Source organism: Mastigoproctus giganteus, chromosome 10, assembly GCF_048544385.1.
Source record: "Mastigoproctus giganteus isolate SK-2022 chromosome 10, ASM4854438v1, whole genome shotgun sequence".
Classification (NCBI taxonomy): Eukaryota; Metazoa; Arthropoda; class Arachnida; order Uropygi; family Thelyphonidae; genus Mastigoproctus; species Mastigoproctus giganteus.
This window is the reverse complement of record NC_143584.1, coordinates 12,641,188-12,664,607: the sequence shown is the minus strand read 5'-3', so window position 1 is coordinate 12,664,607 and position 23,420 is coordinate 12,641,188. Positions and strand designations below refer to the sequence as shown.

Here is a 23,420-nt window from a genome sequence, read left to right as displayed (position 1 = left end):
GTATCAACAAAAGCGTACAAATCGAACATGAGGGATCATGATACAATTTGTATAAGGGGGTGCCATCTTTTAATGTAGCCATTCGCCTCTGGTTTTTTCGCAACGCAATATCATAGGCCACCATTGTGTTGAAACTGAATTAAGGTTTGTATGTTTGCTACTTCCAACACCTCTTTAACTCTTTATTCCAAGAGGGCAGTGCTCGGCCTCTTGCAGTTAACGTTGTCAGGCAGTTTCTTTGCAATGTCGACACGCTTCCCTGGCCTGCTAGGTCCCTTGGCCCCTTATTAACAGCATTAAAGGATCACGTAACCCGGACATGCAGGGATATTTCTCATCGGATACCTTTCTGAATCAATGCGAGGACGCGTATCGGCTTATATCGTTGTCTGGGGGAGCGAAAATCATACTTTTTATCGATGTGTGCCGGTTTACCGTATTAAATAAAGAACTTTTGTTCTGATCATACGAGAGTAACTCAAAGATTGAAGGCAATTTACTTTTTATTGAATCAAGAAGAGCAAAATGTAAATATGTTAATGTAACTTTTCCACGTAGTCCAATTTCTTCTCCAAACACTTCTCACATCGGTCCATAACCTTCTGTCTAAGAAAAACGCTTTCGATTGCTTGTGAAGCCAATTATGCACCGCTTTGGTTGACTTCGTCATTATTTTAAAATCGGCGTCCACGGAATGCTTTTTTCAGAGGGTGAAAACGGTGACAATCTTAAAGGGCAAGGTTTGGACTGTATAGTTCCGTTTCTCTACTGCACTGATGGTGCAGTAGGGAAATGGAACCGACGTAATGCCTCCTCGACTGTATAAAATAAATTAAGTGCACGCAACTGGCAACACGTGTGGACTTATCTAACGACATAGTAGGCATGGTTACCTTAGGAGTAGGTTCTAACATGTTGGCTTTACTCAATTTGCCTTTCCTTTTTCATTTAACTTCGTAATTAAGATGGTATTATCTTAATTACGAGATGGTATTAAGATGGTATTAAGAGTGTTGAAAATCTTTTTAAATTTTTCAACACTCGTGTCTTCTGCGCCTATTGCGTGAGGTCAACCCTGACCGCCCACCATTTTCAAAGGAAAAGAAACGAAAGATTTATATACAAATATTTTTTTCGTAATTAATAATGTAATAAATTAAATAAAAATATTTTTGGAATTTTTCCTTGTATAACTGACATTTTTATATCATTATATATTATAATCATATCATTAATTTCATAAAAAAAGATCCAAAGTACTATTATTTTGATTAATATTAACTTCTGCCGAATTTAAATTAAAATATAGATTGAGTAAAGATTCTATAAATTCTATAAATGAATCATTTATTTTTTTATTATTATTAGCTATATGGTGCAAGGACGCCTAGGGCTTTTGCTGCACCAGCAAAAATAAAAATTCCTGAGTTACCCAGAGAGAGAGAGAGAGAGAGTCAGAAATAGAAGGGAATCGCCAAGAAAGAGGGAAATGATGATATCCAGCTCAGGACCCTGGGTGTGCCAAGCCCATATCACCAGATATGAGCCCCTCAGGTTTAATTAATTTAAATAATATTTATAAAATAAGGTTATTCTGCATTATATTATAATATCGACCGTCTGGGGGCGTTGTTGTCCGTCTACTGACAGTGGCAGTTTGCCTTTGGCTGTGAATTTTCAAATTATATAAAATATTTTTATTATCATAATAAAAAATACTGATAAAAAATAAATAATTTATAAAAATTTTGCTGAAATAATTCATTTCCCTGATTTAAACTTTTAACTCGAAAAATTCGAGCGAAAAATAATTCTGGTCACAGAATTATTTTAAACAGGACTGATCCAGACTTTACACTCCCTACTAGTATTAATGCCTGTTAGAAACTTTTTTTCTCATTTTTTTCCCTTACTGAACATTTAAAACTGATAGAAAGATAACGTAATAAAAACACTATCAGAAATAAAAATGAAGATAAGATAAAGCCACGCGCTTTTATTATCTCTAAAAAATACAGTGTATTTAATTTTATTTCCGTATCGTACGTGCTCTTTGCCCGAAGCGTGAAATAACAGGGAAAACAAAACCATTTTCTCACCTGGCTAACGACTTATTTTTCTTTAAAAAAAAAAGTATTACCATTCAATAAATAACAAAATAAAATATGTAGAAATTACGTAAGCTGCTAACCTTGCGGGGACTACTTTTTCCTGTGACGCGTTGATACACGACTTTCTATTTAAAGCTGCTCAGGTGCAGTTCGACCTGCCAAAAGATCTACTTTAGAACTGTAAAATAGTTGGAGGATAGGCGCCAAAAACGAGTTGGGAAAGGTCACCAAATAACCCCTGCAACTTCAACCGTTTTCGAGGGCACCATTCACCACCAGTAAGTGGAAAAGTAGCAAAATTATTTCCTTTTCTAAAAGAGAAACCAAATCGAGCGTACTCTTTACTTCTCTAAGCCTAACGAGCTAATCTAGTTTGTTTTTTACGCGAGCACGCGCTGTGATTCTCAGTGCGTAAAAGAGACAACAAACGCGCACGTGGAGTGCTGTTTGGAGCAGTCTAGGTTACCATGAACACTGTACGTGCGCATGCGCACACGTCATTAAAGAAAAAAAAAAAAAAAAGAAACATGACGGGTTGCCGTTAGCAGAATGTGTCTTAATAACTGGCGGTGCCTGTGGCCGCCAATAGATCACGTCTCAGGGTGGCGTTTGGACATCTGCCAAGCTGGGGACTTGTGTGAGTATTCCTTTCCGATCTCAGGCAGTCGCACCGATGTCTTCCGAATGGGGATATGGAGAGAACAACGGTAAGACCCCTTTTTTTTCTTTCCTTCTTCTAAAACTGTTTGTTTTACTAAGCCTAACAGGTGGACTGTTTGTCTCTTGTGTGTCTTTCTTTCAAGAGGAAAATTAATTTTCTTGTGGGTGTTGTGAGCAGGGCCGGTTTTAAACTTGTTGAGGCCCTAAGCTGTATTAGGCCCTTCTCTCTTACTGTTCACCTGTGACAACATTAAAAAAGGATTTTTTTAAGATGGAGGAGGCCCCTTGTAATGTGAGGCCCTAAGATGTAGCTTGTTTAGCTTATATGTAAATCCGGCCCTGGTTTGAGGACTCTGCAAGAAGGATGTACGCCTACCAAAAGATCGTGACGAATACGTGGAAATAATGCAACAGATATTTCATTTCATATATTAAAAGAATTGTGTTCAAATCCCCCCAAAAAATATTTTATTTTTTATAATTTATTTTAATATAATTTAGACGTTATAAACTATAACTAATTTTATATAATTTATATTGTATTTTAACACTAAATTTTAAAATAGTTAATCTTTAAAATTTAATATTTTAGTAAAAATATAAATATAAGCTATTAAAATGGGAATAGATATATATATTAATATTTAATATAAAATAATATTTTTAACAATAATTCCAAAATAAAATGCTTATATATAATAATAATATCTAATATAAAATTAATATTTAATAAAATATGAGACATTATTTTTAATATATTAATAGAAAGTTTTGGAAATAGTGTAATGCAGTGGTGCAAGGATATACATGGATCGATGGGGGAGGAGAGTTATAATATAAATTCTTCCCTTAAATTTGGAAGAAATGTATATATATTTACTGAGACCCTAAACCAGAGCATATTAAAAGGCTCCCAAATACGTAATTATACATTTTTAACTTCTCAGAAGGAAACAGAGAAAGGGGCCCGTCGAATAGCGAGGCTTAAATCCAGCTCTGAAAGCAAGTCCAGTAACCATCACATTATATGTTGCCTGTCATTAGGTCTGCCTAATAAAAAAGCAAGTACAGTATGTACCAAAATAAAGTAGCCAAAAATGAATAAGTTTATTGGCACTCATTGAAATAACATGAAACAGGAAGAAATCGTCCTAATAATGATTTATATACTCCATATCAGTGGGGGATCAAATTCAAAAGATTCAAATTCAAAGTGTCGAATTACCGAAGAAATATACTAAATATTAAAAGTTAAAAAAAAAGTTTAAAAAATATATTAAAAAAGTTAAAAAAAACAGATCGCATGACAAACATTTGAGGTCTCAAGTGACCCACGCCAATGATGACAACAACGTTCGTTAAGTCGGTGCCCCCCAAAACTCAATAGGCTGAGATGTTTTGGCGTCCATGAAACTGCCTACTTGACCTATATGGAAGAGCCGCCTCTGCATGATGGATACGGAAATTTTCTAGAAAAATCACGCGAACTTCTAAATGATTTCTTAACCACCACATCGGCGTTTGATCGATGTGGGCAATGGTACATTTCCAAGGACGAGAGCACCCAAGACCTCAATCAAATGGCCTATTCCTTGAGAACAACCACACCTGTTTACAAAGAAGAGGTCGCGTTTCAATAATGTTTGGTGGTCCAAACCCAAAGAATCTTGTCTGTTATTTATTGATGAATCCAACAGCACAGCAAACCAGATGATGAATAGTAATGACTAATATATCGACTTGAATTCTCTCATTGCTTGGACTTTCTTGGTTTGTCTGTTTTTTTTTGTCTGTTTTACTTTTTTTTGCTATCCTCGCTTCAAACTGACTAACTAAACCACGTTGTGCAAAAAGGTAAAGATCGTCCAGTCGAGACGGGATTCGAACCCAAATCTCTTACAGGTGGTGTGAAATTACGGTGATCGTAACTGTTACCCTAATTTGCCAAGATCATCTGATGGCAACCATGACACTTCCGTTTATTTTGTCCGCTGACCCCCATATTAGCATTCCTTTCTCCGATTGCGGAAACTTCAGAACTTGGCCCTTCACGTCTAATGGGCTGATAACTGGAGATGCTTTCGACCGAGTTAATTTTTGAATTCACTGCGAGCCACGTGCATCTGTCAAGGAAACGAAGCGTCCGCTTTTGTCGTGAACGATACACGAAACACTCGCATAAGTAATTACAGAGTTATGTTCGTTCGATTTTTCATCTCCAAAGGGACCTCAACGAAGAAATACTTCGGGCTGTTTATTGTTAAAAGTTGAAGAAGGTACCATAGAAAGACTCCAAAATAGACGTTAGACCTAAAGGTCAACTTAAGCCTGTTGCCATCAAATATTCGTTTCTTGTAGGCGTACGAAATAGTTTACCTTATTTCGGGAAACAAAATTGTAAATACTCAAGGAAGTTTGGTATATTTTTAACCGATAGCATGGAAGCATTTTGTGTCTTAGGAACAGAATCAATCCTTGAGGGGCAAGGCGGCGGACCCCGGACTGAAAAGAGCCAACAAAGGAGGCTTCCCTCAATCCAAGGAGAACTCCTCCTTGCTGCCATTTTTCTCAACATTAATTCTCGCATTCGGGCACCCTGAATGCTAGTATCGGTCCTGATTTCAAACCACACAGTTCTGATCGTAATTTTGGAAACTAAGGTCCGATATGCCTCACGGACATTCCTACCTCATCACATAACACAAAAATTTACAAATTGCGTAGAATTTCTTTTGAATAAGCAGTATCACCAATGTTTTCTTTCTGCTGATTTTTATTAAAAACAGTAGAGTTTTACAATGAAATTTTGGTTTGTTTGCAAAAGATGTTTTCCTCTTTGTTTATGCATTGAATTGTTTGTTTATTCTCAAACAGAGCAACTTATGATCTTTTTCTTCAAGTTAGCGTCAGTTCGATAAATAAATACTGTACATATTTTCAGATTAAAAGCCACCGGGAAAAAACTTACGAGTACCTCTGTGCTATTTGGAGTTTATGTTTTATGCTTTTGGACTTTGTAGTGAAAGATGGGGGCACTTATCTGTGACTTTAGGGGTGGCTCAGTACACACTGGTACTCGTGTTACATTTTCGAATCCTTACGCTGTTTGTGACTCCCTACGTCCAATGCACCGTTCACAAAATTTGAACTTCTCAATGCAATATGAGCGCTATTGTATTGGCTACCATAACAGTGAGATTAAACCCCTCCTCTGTGGTGGATGTTCTGGAGTTTTAAAAATAAGCTTACTGAAGTTGGTTCTGAATAACAAAAATTTTTAAAAAAAAAATGAAATAATAAATAATAATACAATTTATAATTATATTATCGATTACTAATGACTAATAAATAAGGATTTCTAGTTGAATATAACTCACAATGTAAGGGAAGTAGCAAGTTTTAACCTTATCATAATGTTCAAAGCTCAAACTTCAGTGACCTGGTTATAGTACAAATATTTATTTAAAATCTCTTAGAAAATCATGGCCGTTTTACGTCTTAGGGAATGCCTATGCGTCTCAGCTCAGTTACATCAGCTGAATTCAAACTATAAGTAGGATTTTCTCAGAACGTTAGTTCTGAGAAAATAGGAGGAAATGATGGGGGAGGTCAGTGAAAAGAGAGTGAAGACATCAGGGATGCGTTTAAGTGCTGAAAATTGAGGACAGTTCTCAAATTACAGGATCGTTGCGTTGTTTCAACGTACAATTTTTAATATCCTGGTGAAAACAAATTATATTCTGTTGAACATTAACCCCTCCTCCTTTTCTACAGTATATTCTTTATAATTCTCAGATATGCAATATATATATATTTTTTTTTTTTCATTTACACTATCTATATATTAAAATCCGTCAGTGTCTAGCCATACATCCATTGGAGTTGTAACTTTACCCTAAACAATTTCAAGTTCGACAGAGAGACTCACTGCAGGTAGGCTTGCATTATTAGTTGTTGTTGGGTTTTTTTGCGCAACAGCTACTTTGGCCATATTGCTCCACATTATTAGTAATCTAAAAAAAATAACAATAAGGAATCCATATTTATGACGTATTCATGTCCCCCCCTCTCCCCCGACGTTTTCGTCGTATTACTGACTGAATCGCAGCGATTTTGTTTGTATCGTATACTCGTCACAACAGATTGCCAAAGATTTATACTGTAAAAAAAAAAAAAAAAAAAAAAAGAATTCGACATTGGACATCTGCTATTGTCATGACAATGCTTTTGAAAACTTTAAACACAATTACCATATATAGATTATTTTTATTTATAGCACATCCTCGTTATTAAATGTGTGTACGTACTGGCGTAAATCTTCTCTTTGCTTGGATGCTGCCTGTTTACAAACATCTATTTCAGTTTTATTAATTTTGGGGATTGGTCTTTGAATCACTTTTTTGTGGGCAATAAGGTCACGATACAAATCCAACACAGACCGGAGTTCCTTGTATTATTGGTTTGGAGTTATTTTCGAGCTGGTACACGCACTCCACCTGTGAATCAAAGATTAGTTGTGACTGAAATGAAGCCTACAGACAAACGTGCGCACGCACACGCCCAAAGACACGCAAAATACATACACACACACACACTTGGGTACGTAAAACAAAAGGTGGAAAAAAATTCAGACAGCGCAAGAAAAGTTGATTATCCTACCTCTGTGCTTGTACCACTGTTTTATTTAGCCTGTGTGGCAAAGAAAAGAAAGCGCAGAAAATACACGATCTTTCCGTTATCCCCATTGCGGACTGTATTTTCTCCAATTTGTTTTCTCAGCTTTCTCTTGACAACAGGTTATAAACATTAATTACTAAAGAGAATTGAGTATTGACTATCCGAAACTAGCATGGTAGCCATGGCAACGCTTTCTACAACTTCGTCAAATTAACATATTAAGAGGAAATTCATTTTTGCCACTAGAGGGCTTATTTAAATTAATTATCATATAATAATTCTAGATTTTTCTTTGTAATCGAATAAAACGTCTCATTTTGGAATATGGAGTTAGAAATATTTTTTGGAGTTCGGTATACTTATTAGCATTAGCATTAGCAAATGATGCAAAAAAGCAAGCTTATACAGCATCAGCTAAAAAAAAATATGGAAATTTGTTCCAATAATCAACCACCTGCTGGCTAAAGGAAACTATTAGGACATGTGTTCTGTGGGCGATTTTCTGTTTGCTGGACGAAAAACCCGAGTTTTCGGGAGAAAAAACCAGGCTACCTTCGACTGAGATCGACTAACCCAGCCACGTTTGTGAAAAAGGCCTATAAAGATTTATTACGTCATCGACGGGACAGGTTATGTTAAACAAATATATCAGACCAAAGAAAACGTTGGCTGATGGACAAGAACTAGAAGTGGAAGGGCATGTTTACTTTGCACAAGAAATTTAACAGATGTAAACATCATGATGAAAATTGAACAGCGCATAAAATTGGGATGGCAAACATTTGGATAGCTTAATATAGTTTTCAAGATAAACTTGCCACTCTGTCTCAAACAAAAATTTTTTTGCCAGTGTATCCTCCATGTCCTAATATTTGGTTGTTAAACATGGACACTAAATGGTAAAGCTATACAAAAACCGAGGGTCACGCAGGGAAGTATGGAGCACCGAATTTTGAAAATAACTAAAAGAGACGGAAAAATATGTTCATGGATTCTCTAAAAAACCAAGGTCTGTGACTTTTTTGAAAGAACAAATCGCTTAAATTGGAAATGGGCACATCCATCTATCGTCAGTTCTATCAAGAACTGACGATAGATGGACCAAACGAATGTTGGAATGGATACCGCTTCAGTAAACGACCAAGAAAAAGACCAAAGATGAAGTGGATCGATGAAGGGCAACAAAAAGCACAAGGCTGCAGTTTCCGGAAACGTGTCGAGGAAGCCTTCATCCTGCATTGAATCGACAATGGCTAAAGGCGACGCCAATGATGATGGTACACGCATTTCGTGTTTTTTAATAAATTTTAGTCTCTGAATTTATGTTGATTATGTCATAAGTATGTTTTATATCATTCGCTGCGTTCCAGTGTAATCAGGCCATTCTGCATCCAGTTCTCTCATTCCCGAACTGGCGTCACGAAACTTTAATATCATTAAAAAAAATAAAAACTACGCCGTCTTCAGGACCCACTGTAGAATTTATGACATGCAACTGGCCTCATTTAGTTACCAATATATTCCAAGCCCCACCAATTTATCAAAAAAGTATTGATCGCAGAGATTTCATTTAATTTTTGTGGGGTGAAGTGAGATGTTAATTAACCGCTTCCTATCTCGCTATCTTCATCAATCCCAACTAAACGAACTCATGTCCAACATCAAAAGAGAGTAGACCACTTTGGTGACGTTTAACTGTTTGAAGTTTACGACAGTGGTGCGTTCGCATTTCTCGGATAATCCAAAGTTAGATAAACTTCTCGTTCAAATAGCATTTAAGATAAAAATTGATTTTTACATTTTAGTGTGTACAAAGAACCTTTGAGGTGTAAACACAAAGCGAAAGCGTCGCTGTCACTGTGCGCTAAGCGACTGCAACAAGTTCTGGTCCCCTAGCAACAGGTGTTGCTGGGGAAACGGAACGTCGAGTATGGATTAGCTCGCTTAAAAAGCTGACTTAATGACACCACGCATTCTCCTACTGATTTTTTTTTTTTTTTTTAACAGGACTCCTATGGTACAAGATCTCAGTCAAAGATACACAACGATATGTGTGTCTTCGACTGACATCTTCGTGTACCACTCTTTGTAACCTTCTCTCTTTTTTGACCTTTATTTAACATTCAAGTAACTGTCGAGTGTTTTAGCATTAGTTAAATCGTTAAACCACTGCAATATTATGCACATGCATCGACTCTGCTTTTATTATCCCATTAACACATTATTTTCTGTTCTTGGTGGTCTTAGTATTATCATAATTACCCATTCAGTTCCGAGCCATGTTCTTAATCCTTTCCTCCACATACCGATCGAACCAACAATAATCCTCGACTGTCTTCAACTATACCGTGTAAATTATACCAAGACCTCATAAATACCCTTTGTGGATTTCTGCTGGAGAGGGACTCTCCGTTGTCAGAAACTGTACAACGTTACCGATTGCGCACCCGTCACTGTGACCGCCATATTTCCTCTTCTGTTGTGCATCTTACCCGGCATATACAGGACAACAGTGTGCCCTGTTATTCTGTAGAAAGGTCAATACCAACCGTAAAATTTACACTCATGGTGACGTGTAATTTAAATTTAAAACATCAAAGTTCGTTTTGTTTTTATTTGACACACCCTCTAATAAATATACCTGCTGATTTCTCGATTAAATAATACAGTTTTCTATTAGAGACTTGAGGTCTCCCTACAGTGTTAACAACACCCAGCCCTCGAGATAGCACAGCTGATAGAATCGCCGTCCTCCCTACACCGGGTGAAAAAGACCCGAGTTCAAATCTCGTCAGTGACGCGAAGAATTTTTATGGATCTTTTTCACGTGCTGAGTTAGTCGGGCTCAATCGAGGGAGCATGGTTTTTTCCTCCTGGAGACGCGTGAAAAAAAAACCATGCAAATCGAAGAAACAAACAGCAAATCAGGTTAAATATTTTTATCATCTGGATGTATCAGACCAGTGCTCTACACCATCCTTTCTCAAACTGTGGTCCACGTATCCTTGGGAGTTTTTAGAGATACTGTAAGGGTCCGTGAATAATATCAAACAATTCTTATAAATATTTAAAAATTGAATGAATAGAAACAGTTTTACTGAACTTTGGGGTCAGCGGAGAATTTTTCAAGTTGAAAGGGGGCCCTCATCTCAGTATAATTTGAGAACCGCTTCTCTACACCCAGAAAGCTAATCGTGGAAACTGGTGCCTTTATCCGTGAGGAACGTTGCAGTCCCAGAAAAGGCCCATTAAAATTCCTCCCGCCATTTTCAACCCTTTATGGTGAGGAAGGTAAAAAATAAAATGAATGGGGAGGTGACATTCTCACTGGTTGGTGATAGTGTATGTTTGTTAAGAACTTGAATTCTGAACTTATCTTGATAACTGTTCAGTGGAATGCAATCCGAATCCTTGGAATACCGTATCTGAGTAACAAGCAAGGAGTGTTCAACAGAACTGGACGATCAGTGGCTGCTTATGAAAAGAAATGCAATTATGTTTGTTGGTGGATAGTTAACGAAAGTGGATGCCAAGATGGAATAATCAACTTGATCATCCGAGAAGCATATTCGTATAAAGCTGATAACATTAAAAATTTCAATATAATTATATTACTGTTGGCCAGAACAAAGGGCCGTTCTCGAATTCAAGGAGCCAAGGTGTTTGTAGATATCCGGCATAGCTCTAGCAGATATAAAATGCTAGTACAGCGGAAGCAAATATATTTGCCCCTGTAATTTCTGGTCGCCAATAGCTGCTGGGCGTCTGACATTTTCCAGTCCCGCATCACTGCAGACAACATAACTTACACCCTCAGAGTTGTAATCAACTGGATTGGACAATTTTTAATGATCCAGTAGATATAAATCGTTACTCGTTTATAAGATGCGGCTAAAAAAGTAAAGAGAAATATTTTTAAAATCATTTATTATTTTAAATACGCCAATTTCAATGTCCCATTCAAAGTACTCTCCAGCCACGCCCATGCACACTTTCGGGAAGGCGCCTCCGTAGCCAGGTGGGCAGGAGCAGCAGTGCGTAGCACACGCTTCTTGATTAGACCGGGGTTCGAGCCCGTCACCACCAAATACGGAGGATGGGGAAAGGTCAGGAATGACCACCGCATATTCACGGAGCAATATGGCCTTAGTTGCTAATGCTCCTAAAAACCAAATAACAACAACAACAACAACTTTCGGGAACAGAAAATAGTCGCACGGCGCCAGATCTGATGAATAAGGGGGCGGGTGCACCATTGTTGTGGTCTTGTTTTTCGTTAAAACTCTCTGCGACAGAGACATGACACGGCGCATTGTCAAGATGAAAAACCAAATGTTAAAATTGTTCTTACTGCTTCTTTGTCAATGTGCAACTGTGCTGCGCGATTAGTCTATGTCATCCTATGTCATCTCGAATTTTATCAACATTCTTATCGGTCATTGAAGTTGGACATCTTTCCCAAAGTGGACAACATCTCCAAAGTTTCGGCACCATTTTTACAGAGTTTCACTAAAAATTCAATAACAATTCTTTGCTCTAAAGCACGATATGAATGTTGTTGACATGCGCAGTAGTAATGCACTGGTAATCAACGATTCTCGTTTCATTTTAGCCTCACCTTGCATCAAACTCTCGGGCTGTTACGAGATTCACAAATGTTAAAAGCGCTCATTAAATTGTTCACGGCGGTACCATCACATTCTGAACTATGCGAATAACTTTGATTTACTACTTTCTGTGATTAATTTAAAGCCATATTTTGTGGCTGATGTCAGTTTATTTTGACTTTTATTTCGTGTCATTTTTAATTCAGAATCCACCTCTACAGGATCCGTTGTACTGTGACATTTCCAGTAGATCCCTCTCATTAACCAATCAATATGGGATCGATTTTCTAAGTGAGGTACGGTGCTTCGAAACGAAATTTAAAAAGTCTCGTACTTTTTAGCAGATAACGAAATATTCATTTTATTATTTTGTAAGCAGAGCATCTCTGAACATACCTATCGCTGTTTGGATTGAAAAACGTTATACATTATTTTCAAAGTATACTCACTGGCCAAAAAATTAAAAACCTTTATTGAGTATCTAGAGAGACTGGTTGTTGGTTGGTTGGCTTGGTTGTAGGTTTTTAGGCGCATCGGCAACTTAGGCCATATTACACAATACTGTATATAATATATCTGTTCTGTGGTCGAGTTGCTATTTGTTGGAAGAAAAAAACCCGAGTTTCCATGAGAAAAACCATGCCACCCTCGCCTGACACCGACTAACTCAGCCATATTGTGAAAACGACCCATAAAAATCCAACTTTGCTGTCCACGAGGGCTCTAATAGGAGACTGCAACTGTGCAGTCTCCTTCTTGGAACCTACTTTCTGTCGCATTTCTTCCTTTTAGAAACAGATTCTCCTTTTGTCTTCACTCATTGTATACGTTTGAGATTACTTTTGCTACTCCAGTAACGTGCTTTATTTTCTCAAATTTGGCTGCTGCTGCTGCTAAACGCGCTCCAACAATAACGCCTTTCTTGAAACGTAACGATTACCTGTCTTCCCCAAGACTGGATCGGCTAAGAAGCTCAGGAAAGCTTACTGTATTTTATGTAATACTACCAAGAAACTTGTGATCATACCAACTATATTTGCATACGGAATATTTAACTATCTGTTAATGCCACTTGCAAAAGTTTTCTAAATTTGGCCAGTGAGTGTAAATCTTTCTACTTTTTATCGGATTGAAAACATTTGAATTATGGAGTTCAGTTCAGTTCAGAAAATCAAAAAAGATGAATACTTTCGGGATAAAGTCTTTTCTATGCATCGCGGTCTTTCAGTTGGACACAACTCAGCCTTGAAATATTGCCGTACTGTTCAGTTCTAACAGTTTTAAGGACAAAACAGACTACGATAAAAATTGCCCTGGTGGGTAGCACAGTTGATAGAATCGTTGTCCTCTTTACGTCTGGCTGGAAAAGACCCGCGTTCGAGTCCCGTTAATGACACGATAAATTTTTATGGACCTTTTTCACAACGTGGCTGAGTTAGTCGGTCTCAGGCGAGGGTGGAATGGTCTTTTATTCCGGAAACTCAGGTTTTTCGTCCAGCAAACAGAAAATCGACCTCAGACACACGCAATTTACGGACAGTACACAAGAAGCAGTTGGTTGGCCTCAGTTGGCACTTCGTGGGTAGCAGTTCGTAGGATCATCGTCCTCCCCACACCGGGTGGAAAAGACCTAAGTTCGAATCCCGTCGATGATGGGAGGAAATTTTCTGGGTCTTTTCCACAACGTGGCTGAGCTGGTCGGTCTCAGGCGAGGGTAGCATAGTTTTTTCTTCCGGAAACTCGGGTTTTTCGTCCAGAAAACAGAAAATCGACCTCAGAATACAAGCAAATTTACAGAAAATTTACACGGAGCAACATGGCCTTAGTTGCCGATGCACTGAATTATGACCACCTACCTAATACTTCGTAGGTCCTCCTTTTGCCCTCAGTACAGCAGCTATCCGACGTGGCTTTGATTCAACAAGATGTCGGAAGCGTTCGGGAGGTATGGCTAACCAAGCTGTGTGTAATGCGGTCAGCAATGCAGGTATGAAGGTGATTGGTGTATCCAGACGCCTGATATGCCTTTCCATAGTGTCCCACAAGTGCTCTATGGGATTGATATCGGAGGAGTTCGGAGGCTAATCGATATGCTGGAAGTCAGAACTGTGTCCTCAAACCATTCCTGCCCAACAAGTGCCCGATGGCACTGCGCATTGTCATCTTGAAAGACACCATCGCCATTCGAGAAAAAGTGCAACATAGCAGAATGTACACAGTCAACAAGCATTTTACGACAGCGAAGACCACTGATACGTTGTTCCACATGCACCAGGGGTCCAAGTTCCTGCCAGTGAAACATGCCCCACACCATACAACCGCCTCCTCCGGTCTGCACTTTTGATACCATGCATGATGGATCAAGAGCCTCACGTTGTTGATGCTAAATCCGTCCACGACCATCCACGGTGTGGAGTAAATAACGTGACTCATCCGACCAGCACACCTTCTTCCAGTCTTCTAACGTCCAACTTGCATGCTCTTTGCACCAGGCGAGTCTTTTGCACCAATGAACCATGGTTAGGAGAGGATGCCGTAGGGGTCGTCTGCTGATATAGCCCATACGTGCGAGCGACGCATGGTCATGCCAGATATTGTTCCGGGTTGGCTCATGTTGTATTGTGTAGTCAACTCTTCAACAGTGCTGCGCCTGTTGAAGCCGAACACCCCACCAGTTCATCCGTTTGGGACATCGAGGCATCAGTTCGTCGAGCACCCACAATCTGTCCTTTATCAAAGTCCGATAAATCCTTCCTTTTACCCACCACGCTCGCAATTTTACTACCTACTGAACCACTGACACCTTATCTGTGCTACGTAGGTCGACTAACTGCGTACTCTCCTACCTCACGTGGTCAACGGGTCGCATTCCGTTTTCATACGGGTGATCATAATTCAGTGATCACTCAGAGTAAGTTTGTTATTGTTTTATTGCGAGTAAAGGATGGTTAAAATACAGTTCTAACCACGGGAAGGTTAGAATCGTACTCCTAGGCAATTTACATTTTTTGTGTACATTTTTAGCAATTTCATCATGTTAGACTACATTATTAATAATGTAGTGTAACATGAATTTTCTTGTGTTTTTGTTTGCCTAACGATTTGTTTCGCTCAGCTGGTTTGTGACAAAGTTAAGATTTTAATGTTAAGCTTTGTGGTTGTCTGCTTCCTGCAAGTCTTTGAATAATGTGTCATTCGTTCCAATGACTTGTAATGGGTCTTACAGAAATTAGTAGAAATTTCTCATAATTTCTGGTAGAAAATGGTGATGTTGAAGAACAGGGCCGACTTAGCCTTTCCCCATGTTTCATTCCACGAGTTTCATCACAAAGATATCCGGTTAAGTGAAGATCGGTGCCCTGTGCTGGCCAATGTTCCGATATCATTTTTACAAAAAACGCGTCACAATAGTTATTCCTTCACAAGAATTGCTACGGTAAAAGGTATAAGGACTGCTTCTTAAAATTTCCACAATGTAGGGCACACACAATCGCTCTTAACATTATGTGTTTCTGTAAGGGGCGATGCCTAGAACCTCAGTTCAACACCGCCACCTATCTCTGTTAAGAACAGCACTACTGCAAACCGGCCAGATATGTGATTACTGTGAGTTTATGTATGTTGTGTTGTTCTGTCCACTTGGCTACCCAGAAGCATCAGTCACCTGGAGTGATGATTCTGGATACTCGGCCACACTACGGGAATATGGGCCAGATCCAGTAAATGTGTTTCATATCACTCTCTTCGTCCACAGGAGGCAGTGCTAAACTAGTGGATAAAGTAAATCTTTGGGGGCCTACTCCAGAGGGAAAGAGAGAGACCGAGGCCATATTGCTCCGTGTTTAATTGTCCCTGTACCGGGCTGTAAATTGCGTGTGTCCTGAGGTCGATTTTGTGTTTGCTGGAGAAAAAACCATGCTACCCTCGCCTGTGACCGACTAACTCAGCCACGTTGGTGAAAAGGCCCATAAAAAATTCCTCGTGTCATCGATGGGACTCGAACTTAGGTCTTTTCTAGCCGGTGTGTGGAGGACAGCCATCTTACCAACTGTGCTACCCATGAGGGATTAATTGCTTTGCTTTTCTTCGTAATCCGCTTTAACAAATTTTTTCCGTTCAACCCATTAGTCTTTATCAAGTTCTTCCGTCTCTCGAGGATATTTGCAACTGCATTGGAACGAAAGAAGTTAAATATCGCATTCGATTAAATTTGGACACGCTGCATTCTTCTTTCTTTCTTTTATGCAATGGGAGTTAGTCGGAATTTTGCGAGGTTATCTCTTCTGTTGCCTTGGTAACGCGATAAAGAAGAGCGTTCTAATTAACTCGCGTCGAATTTTATGCGTGCGGAGGAAAGATAGAATATAAAGTCGTTACAAAATGCGCTATCTGCTCGCGGTAAACCAAACATTGAAATCGCCATGACGTAAATGAAAGTTTACTTTAATACCAAAGCGTTTTATAAAACATATAAATAGGCAGGTGAGCGAATCCAATTCCTATTTCGTCTCCTTAATAAATTCACGAGAGGGCCGTGGAGAAGTCCACTGCTTCTTCCAATAGTTTTGGAGAGGCTGATGATAACTCATTGTGGTAATAAATCGCGCAACCCCTCGCGAGAGATGATTATGGCGAATAGATGGTGGCCCTAATAGGATCTTTAAATTTCTCCAAAAGCATCCAACACATTTTCAATCAGATTCACGCCAGCGAATCTTTTTGGTCATCCAATCTGATGAATATTTTAAAGAATTCTTCAACCTGATGAAACGGATTACCCTCCGTTAAAATAAATTTAAGTCCGATGGCCTTTCCAGAAATGCCCTCACGGGTAGTCTAATGGATAGCGTCGCTGCTCTCTTGCACCATGTATATTGCTTATATATTTCTTTTTAATCTCGAACCTCCGATTTTTCATCCACCAAAACATTCAAACTAATTACAAAAGAAAAACAACGGACATTTTTAAATTACGGGTTACCAAAGCGTTACTTATAAACACACGTGTATCATGTTCTGTTTGCTTTCAGTTGCCCGAAACCTCCAGAACAAAGATACCTGACTATTTCACTTTTACAACTCGCTCTTAAAACTGGATAGTAATCATTCTGGAACGTTTTAACTCCTGGCCGACTCTCGAGATCCTTGTCCAGTTGGTGTTACCATCACTTTGGAAAGAGCAGTGGATCAAATTTCGTGTAAAAATTTACTCAAAATGTAAATTGCGTGTGTTCTGTGGTCGATTTTGTTTTTGCTGGCGAAAACCCCGAATTTACGGGAGAAAAAACCATTCTACCCTCGCCTGAGACTGACTAACTTAGCCACTTTGCGAAAAAGGCCCATATCAATTCCTCACGTCATCGACGGGACTGGAACTCGGATCTTTTTCACCCGGTGTGTGGAGGACGACGATTCTAAAAACTGTGCTACCCACGAGGGCACCATTCATCAGGGAGAGGAGACAGAGACTCTATAGCAACTATTTCAGTTCGATCCCCAACTGCTGAGATAAAATTAGCCTTCTTGACATAGCTGTTTTATACAATAAATATAAAAATGAAAATTTACTTAATATCGTATAAATATCGTTATAGTTTAATATTCTTTTCTTAAGATTCTTTTTGTCTACAGTGCCAACTCGTGACATTTATAAGCTAAACTTCTCCAATCAAAAAAAGGTGGCTCAAAAGGGAAGACAGGTAACTACAAATCATAAGGTTTAACTATTCCCAGAGATACCTAGTCTCCTGGAGACTAGGCACCTGTGGGATAACTTGTTCAAGCACGCTCTTAGAGCAGGAGTGTCGAAATACTCTCCCTCCAAGGCGCATTCATTACTGTAAATGACACACCGAATGAATCCTTCGTTTTCTTTTCTCATGAAAAGAAAAAGAGGATGCTTATACAGAAAGATTGATAACAAACCTGTGACATGGTCCTGAGAAGGACCATGTCACAGGTTTAATAATTGAACTAATAATTGATCTGCCACTTTTCTTCGTTTGACTCAAGCAGCATCAGCAGCACGTGGCAACAAAGATTGTGTCACTATCCGGTGGGAAGATTTTTACTACAGCGTGTCCTGAATTTGCGTCGCATTTGGAACACGGAATCCTGCGATGGTAATGCGCAGCCGCTGCTATCTGAAATGATGCAAGGAATTTCCACCAACTCGCCACGTTTGATTTACATTTTTAGGGAGCAATGGACTGTTTCTGCCCGGGAGAGATCTCCGCTTTGATTTTCACTATTGCAGTTCTGTCAAGTGCTAGACGGTACAAGTGAGACATCGGGCAGTACAATTGAAGCGTTTCGATTGGTACATACACACGAAACTAATTGTTTTCTTCACCGCTGGTTGATCTGTTGTTGTCGGGTTTAGACGCATCACTTTGGCCATATTCAGGAAATTGTGGCAAGAGATCGTCGTTTAACCCTCAGAATAATGGCTGATGAATTGCGTGTAAATAAGGACGCGATTCGTCATATTCTGCATGAAGATTTAGGGAAAGGAAAGTCTGTTCAAAATTTGTGCCGCATATCCTCCCAGATGAGCAGAAGCCACGAAGAGTGTCACTATGCGAGGACTTTAATAATTCAGACTTGTCAAGGCAATCCTAATTTCCTCAACTGTATTGTCACTGCAGATGAGCGTTGGGTGTTTCATTATGACCCAGAGGCCAAGCGTCAGAGCGTGCAGCGGAATTAAAAAACCATCACCAAGGCCCAAAAAGTTTCGTTTACAGAGGTCCAGGATAAAAGACGATGCTCATCGTGTTTTTCGACAAACAGGCTGTGATTCTCGAGGAATTTGTACCTGAAGGGGATAGAGTCAATGTTACGTTCTACGCACAGGTGCTTCAAAGACAATTGAAGCTCATTTCCGGGTGAGGCTGCAATTTTGAGAGAAAGGCAGCTGGTTCTTGTTGCACAACAATGTCTCCTCCTATTCCGCACTTTTCGTGAAGACATTTATGACGAAACATGGCACTGTACACATCAACCACGCACCCTACTCTCCTGATCTAGAACCTAACCAAACAAAAAAAAAAAAAAACAAAAAAAAACGAACTATTATATTAGGCCACCCGAATATTTAAATTCATATGCCGTGCTGTGTGTCTTATGTCTGTCAATTGCGTGTGTTCTCTCGTCGATTTGCCTGTTTTGCTGGACGGAAAAATCCCAGTTTCGGGGGACGATGCTATCTACGCCCTGAGACCGACTAACTCAGCCACTAGTAAAAAAAGTCCATTAAAGTTTATCGCGTCATCGAACCCGTGCCTTATCCACGCGGTGAAGGGGGACGTTTACGATACCACTGTGCTACTGCGCAGGCTCACGATGTAGAACCAGCGGACTTCTTCCTTTTTCCCAAGGTGAAAATGTCCTCAAATGAAAGATTTCAAGATAATGAGGACATAAAGACAAACGTAACTGCCGAACCTAACGTCATATCACTGGACGCCTTCACTGACTCTTTTCAGAAACTTTTACAACTGTGTAATAAGTACAATCAATCAGGTGGTGAATACTTTGAATAAAAATAAAACCATTTTCGAGCTTCTTTCCGTTTGTGTTCTTTTTATTGTCCAAAAACTTTATTGTCACACCTCGTATAATATGTCTGTAAATTGCGAGTGTGTTTCTGTTTTGCTTTACGTAAAACACGAGTTTCTGGGATAAAAAAAAAATCACGCTGTCCTCGCCTGAGACTGACTAACTCAGCCACCTTGTGAAAAGTCCAATAATAATTCCTTTCGTCATTAACGGGATTCCAACCTAGGTCTTTTCTGCCCGGTGAGCGAAGAATGATGATTATGCCAACTGTGCTCACTTCACTGCACGTACCTCCCAACGTAATAGGCACTCCACGTTTTGTAGCAATTTATAATCAACAGTGCGTGACGTGCAACACGTATTTCAGGCGTTTTTATTTAATACATTAAAAACTGTAGTGTACCAGTCGTAATATAATAAGAAAATAGTAATAATACATGATTTATGTATTTAGTAAACTGATAATAATAATATAAACGAAAGCAACGACTTTTATTCGCAAACAGGGAAGACTTTTTTTCTGCCTATCCGCCCTGTTGCCCATTCAGTCCTCCAATCAGCGCACAAACAAACATAATACACAGTGCTTCACTTACAGTATACAATATATGGATAGCCTATGTGATATGTATGGAAAAAAAAAAAAATAATAATTGCCGAATTTGACAATAATTGCCAGGGGCAGAATGCAGGGTTAAAAGAATGAAAAAATTCATTCTCCGTTACATCTATCCTTGCAGCACGTGCATGACATTTCTGCAACTTGATTCGCTTAGCGATTCTTCAGGGTTCTGGCAAGAACTTTATCATATTTCCTTCTGCCTGGAGAACGTTGCTATGGTTACTGAAGCTCTATGAAATCGGCTTTTCTTTAGGCACGTGTCTATATCAGTGTATGTGCGTAGCCGCATCCCTTGTCCCTCGTAGTGTGGAAACGAGGCTAAGGATAAGGAAAGATTCCGAGGGGTAGAGTCACTTCCCCGATCAGCGTTCTTTGCTGCGGCATTCGCTCTTATTCCTTGTAGACTGCTAGAATGCTATACAGAAGTTACGTTTTAATCACGTTATTTTAATTATTTATTTTTTAAACGCAATTGCATAAATGATTACATTTGATATCCAAATACCATTTTTAAGATTTGAACATGCAAATCAGAGAGAGAGAGAGATAAAAGTAGAAGGAAGTTACCAAGAAAGAGAAAAATGATATCCAGCTCAGGACCCTGGGTGTGCCAAGCCCATACTCACCAGATGTGAGCCTCTGGAGGTATTAGGTGAGATATCTTTACAGATTTGTCAAGACTGAACCTTGAAACTGAATCTTAACGTATTCTTGTCTGGAGAGAACGTGTAACATGCTCCAATTTCTCTAGACCGCTATTGTTGTGTGGGTCTAATTGTAAGGAGGCATCGTGATAAACGGTCGCAATGATCTCCATGCCTTTAAGGAAAGTACTGTACTTTGGCTGCTCAAAGATATAGGGTCAATAAATTAGCCACTCAGTGGTGCATGTTATAATTATAATCATTATACAGGACTCATCATTGATATTGGCCCCCACCCTAAAAGGAGTGCATGTTTTGCGCTCAAAATAAGTGTAGGGGCAGATATCACACAGCTTGTGTCATTTACCTACCAGAATACCAGACAATCCTCACCACATACCCAACATCCTTGAACTCTTTCTCACTAACAACCTTTCAAAGTACATGGTCAATGTTACCATATCCTTTAGGCACTTCACCTCGCAACTTGGTGATGGTCTCTTCCTCAATGGAGCCTCTCTCTCTCTCTCTCTCGGATGGCTATTCTCAGTCGCGTGTTGTTTGGCATTACAAGAAACGAAATGGAATGATCTTTATTTCTGTTTCTCTTTTCTTTGGTTGCGCTACTGTTTTAAATCTTCCAGTCTCAATGTTTGCTCAGATCGTGCGGCGAAATTATTCTTGTAGGAATGAAATCCATTATCCTCCGTTCTACCCCAAAATCTCGTCCTTTACCTAAACTTTGGTTTTCTGATAATTGTGCAAAGGTAGTCCTCGCGGATACCACAGTGATTGTAATCACCATCCTTTCATAGTGGCTGGAAAACGCTCAGTTCGATCCTCAATGACGTGAGGAACTTTTATGGGCTTTTTTTCACTCCGTGGCTGAGTTAGTTATTTGTCCCGGGCGAGGACAAGCAAGGCGATTTTTCTTTGAAAACTCGAGTTTTTCGTCCAGCAAAATAGGCACACCGACCAAAGAACGCACACAATTTATGGACATCATACACACGGATACGTTCTCGAACAACCCTAATATGATAGTTAAAAAAAAAATGTGCTAAGGCTGTTGAAGATAGAATATAGCATATCGCAATGGGGTTGTATCCAAAAGGTTCATTTTCTGCTTATACGAAAGCTCTCAACTACTGTAAAGCAGTTATTAATCAGTCCAAACTAGATTTTGAAAACTAGGAGTAGAAAACTTGCTTCTTGTCCAAGCGGTAGTCGAGCATTCTGGTCTCTTGCCAGAACTATTGGCGCCTCCTTTTGCCCACCTATACTCCCACTTCTGTTAAACGTGCTTCTCTTACCTCATCACCCTAAGATAAAGCCAAATGATTGGCATCCAACATTTTCTTCTTAGTCTTGTATTGACAACTTTGGTATACCACCTCCTACCATTCCTACGTAGCACACTCCATTAAATGCCTCCCTCTCCCGTTAAAAGGATGTCAGAAGATTTTTGAACAATCTTGATGCCGAAAGCTCCAAGTCCTGATGATGTTTTTCCACGTATTCTCAAAACCTGCGCTCCTGAACTTACCTTTGTTCTGTGTCGCCCTTTACACCTTATTTCACTGATGATTTTCCTTCTTCTTGAAAATTTGCTCATATTCAGCCAGTTCCTAAAAAGGGTGATAAATCCTTCCCATCCAATTATCGCTCTAATACACTTACCTCTACTCTTGTTCTGAGTAATGGAGAAATCCATCAATAGCGAACTCTTAAGCTATCAGGGAACCTATGTAATCAATGATCGCTGAAATGGATTCCGTCAGTGTGGATATAATGTCTTATCTTGCTCATCTTTGGACAAATTCGCTGGAAAAGGTTTAGCTAAACTTCAGCAGTTAAAAATGACATTTTTAATGCTTTTTTCCTCGTGATTGATATCAAGATCTTAAAAAGTTCCCATCTTATCGATTGCCGATTGTTTTTGTTTTGTTTTTTTTTTAATTTGCATCAAGTTGTGCAAATCGAAGGATAAAGTAGCAGTTATGGGACGTAGTAAAGATATCACGGAGTTTCAAAAGGGCATAATTGTGAGCTCGTGCGTCGGTTGCTTCCATGTCAGAAACAGCACATCTTGTCCGTTGCTCACAGTCCAGAGTCGCTAAGGTTTAAAAGAGCGGGGATCGAACGAGTTAAATCCACATCTCACCGACAGAACTGTAAAGGATTACGCAAGGTGGATGTTTGTGGTGAACGAAAGATGCAGCATGTTGTACGGGCTGAACGGCCGGTCACTGTGCGACAGTTGACATCGAAATACGATATGGGAAATGAAAGAACAGTACCCCAAATGCCGATGCATCCGACACTCAGACGTATGGGGTTCTACAGCAGACGACCCAAGAGACCCTCTCTTCACCGCTGATCACCGTCGAAGGCGAATGTTCTGGTGTCAACAACACGATGGTTAGGCACTGGAGGACTGGAAAGAGTGTGCTGGTCGGATAAGTCCAAATACCTAGTGCAACACGCTGACTAGTTCAGGCCAATCTCTCATTCTTCCAGCGTCTTGAAGCTCATGGAG

At 39.4% G+C, this 23,420-nt stretch overlaps 1 protein-coding gene across 1 annotated transcript in view; it reads left to right on the top strand.

Moving 5' to 3' along the window:
• The first annotated feature begins 2,711 nt into the window (after window positions 1–2,711).
• The window catches only part of LOC150078721 (carbonic anhydrase 13-like), an 86,803-nt gene continuing 66,094 nt past the window's right edge, over window positions 2,712–23,420 (top strand). The window contains exon 1 of the mRNA XM_090382296.1: window positions 2,712–2,818. Coding sequence (XP_090238422.1) covers window positions 2,785–2,818 — 34 coding nt within the window. The 5' untranslated portion in view covers window positions 2,712–2,784. The remainder of the gene's footprint in view (window positions 2,819–23,420) is intronic.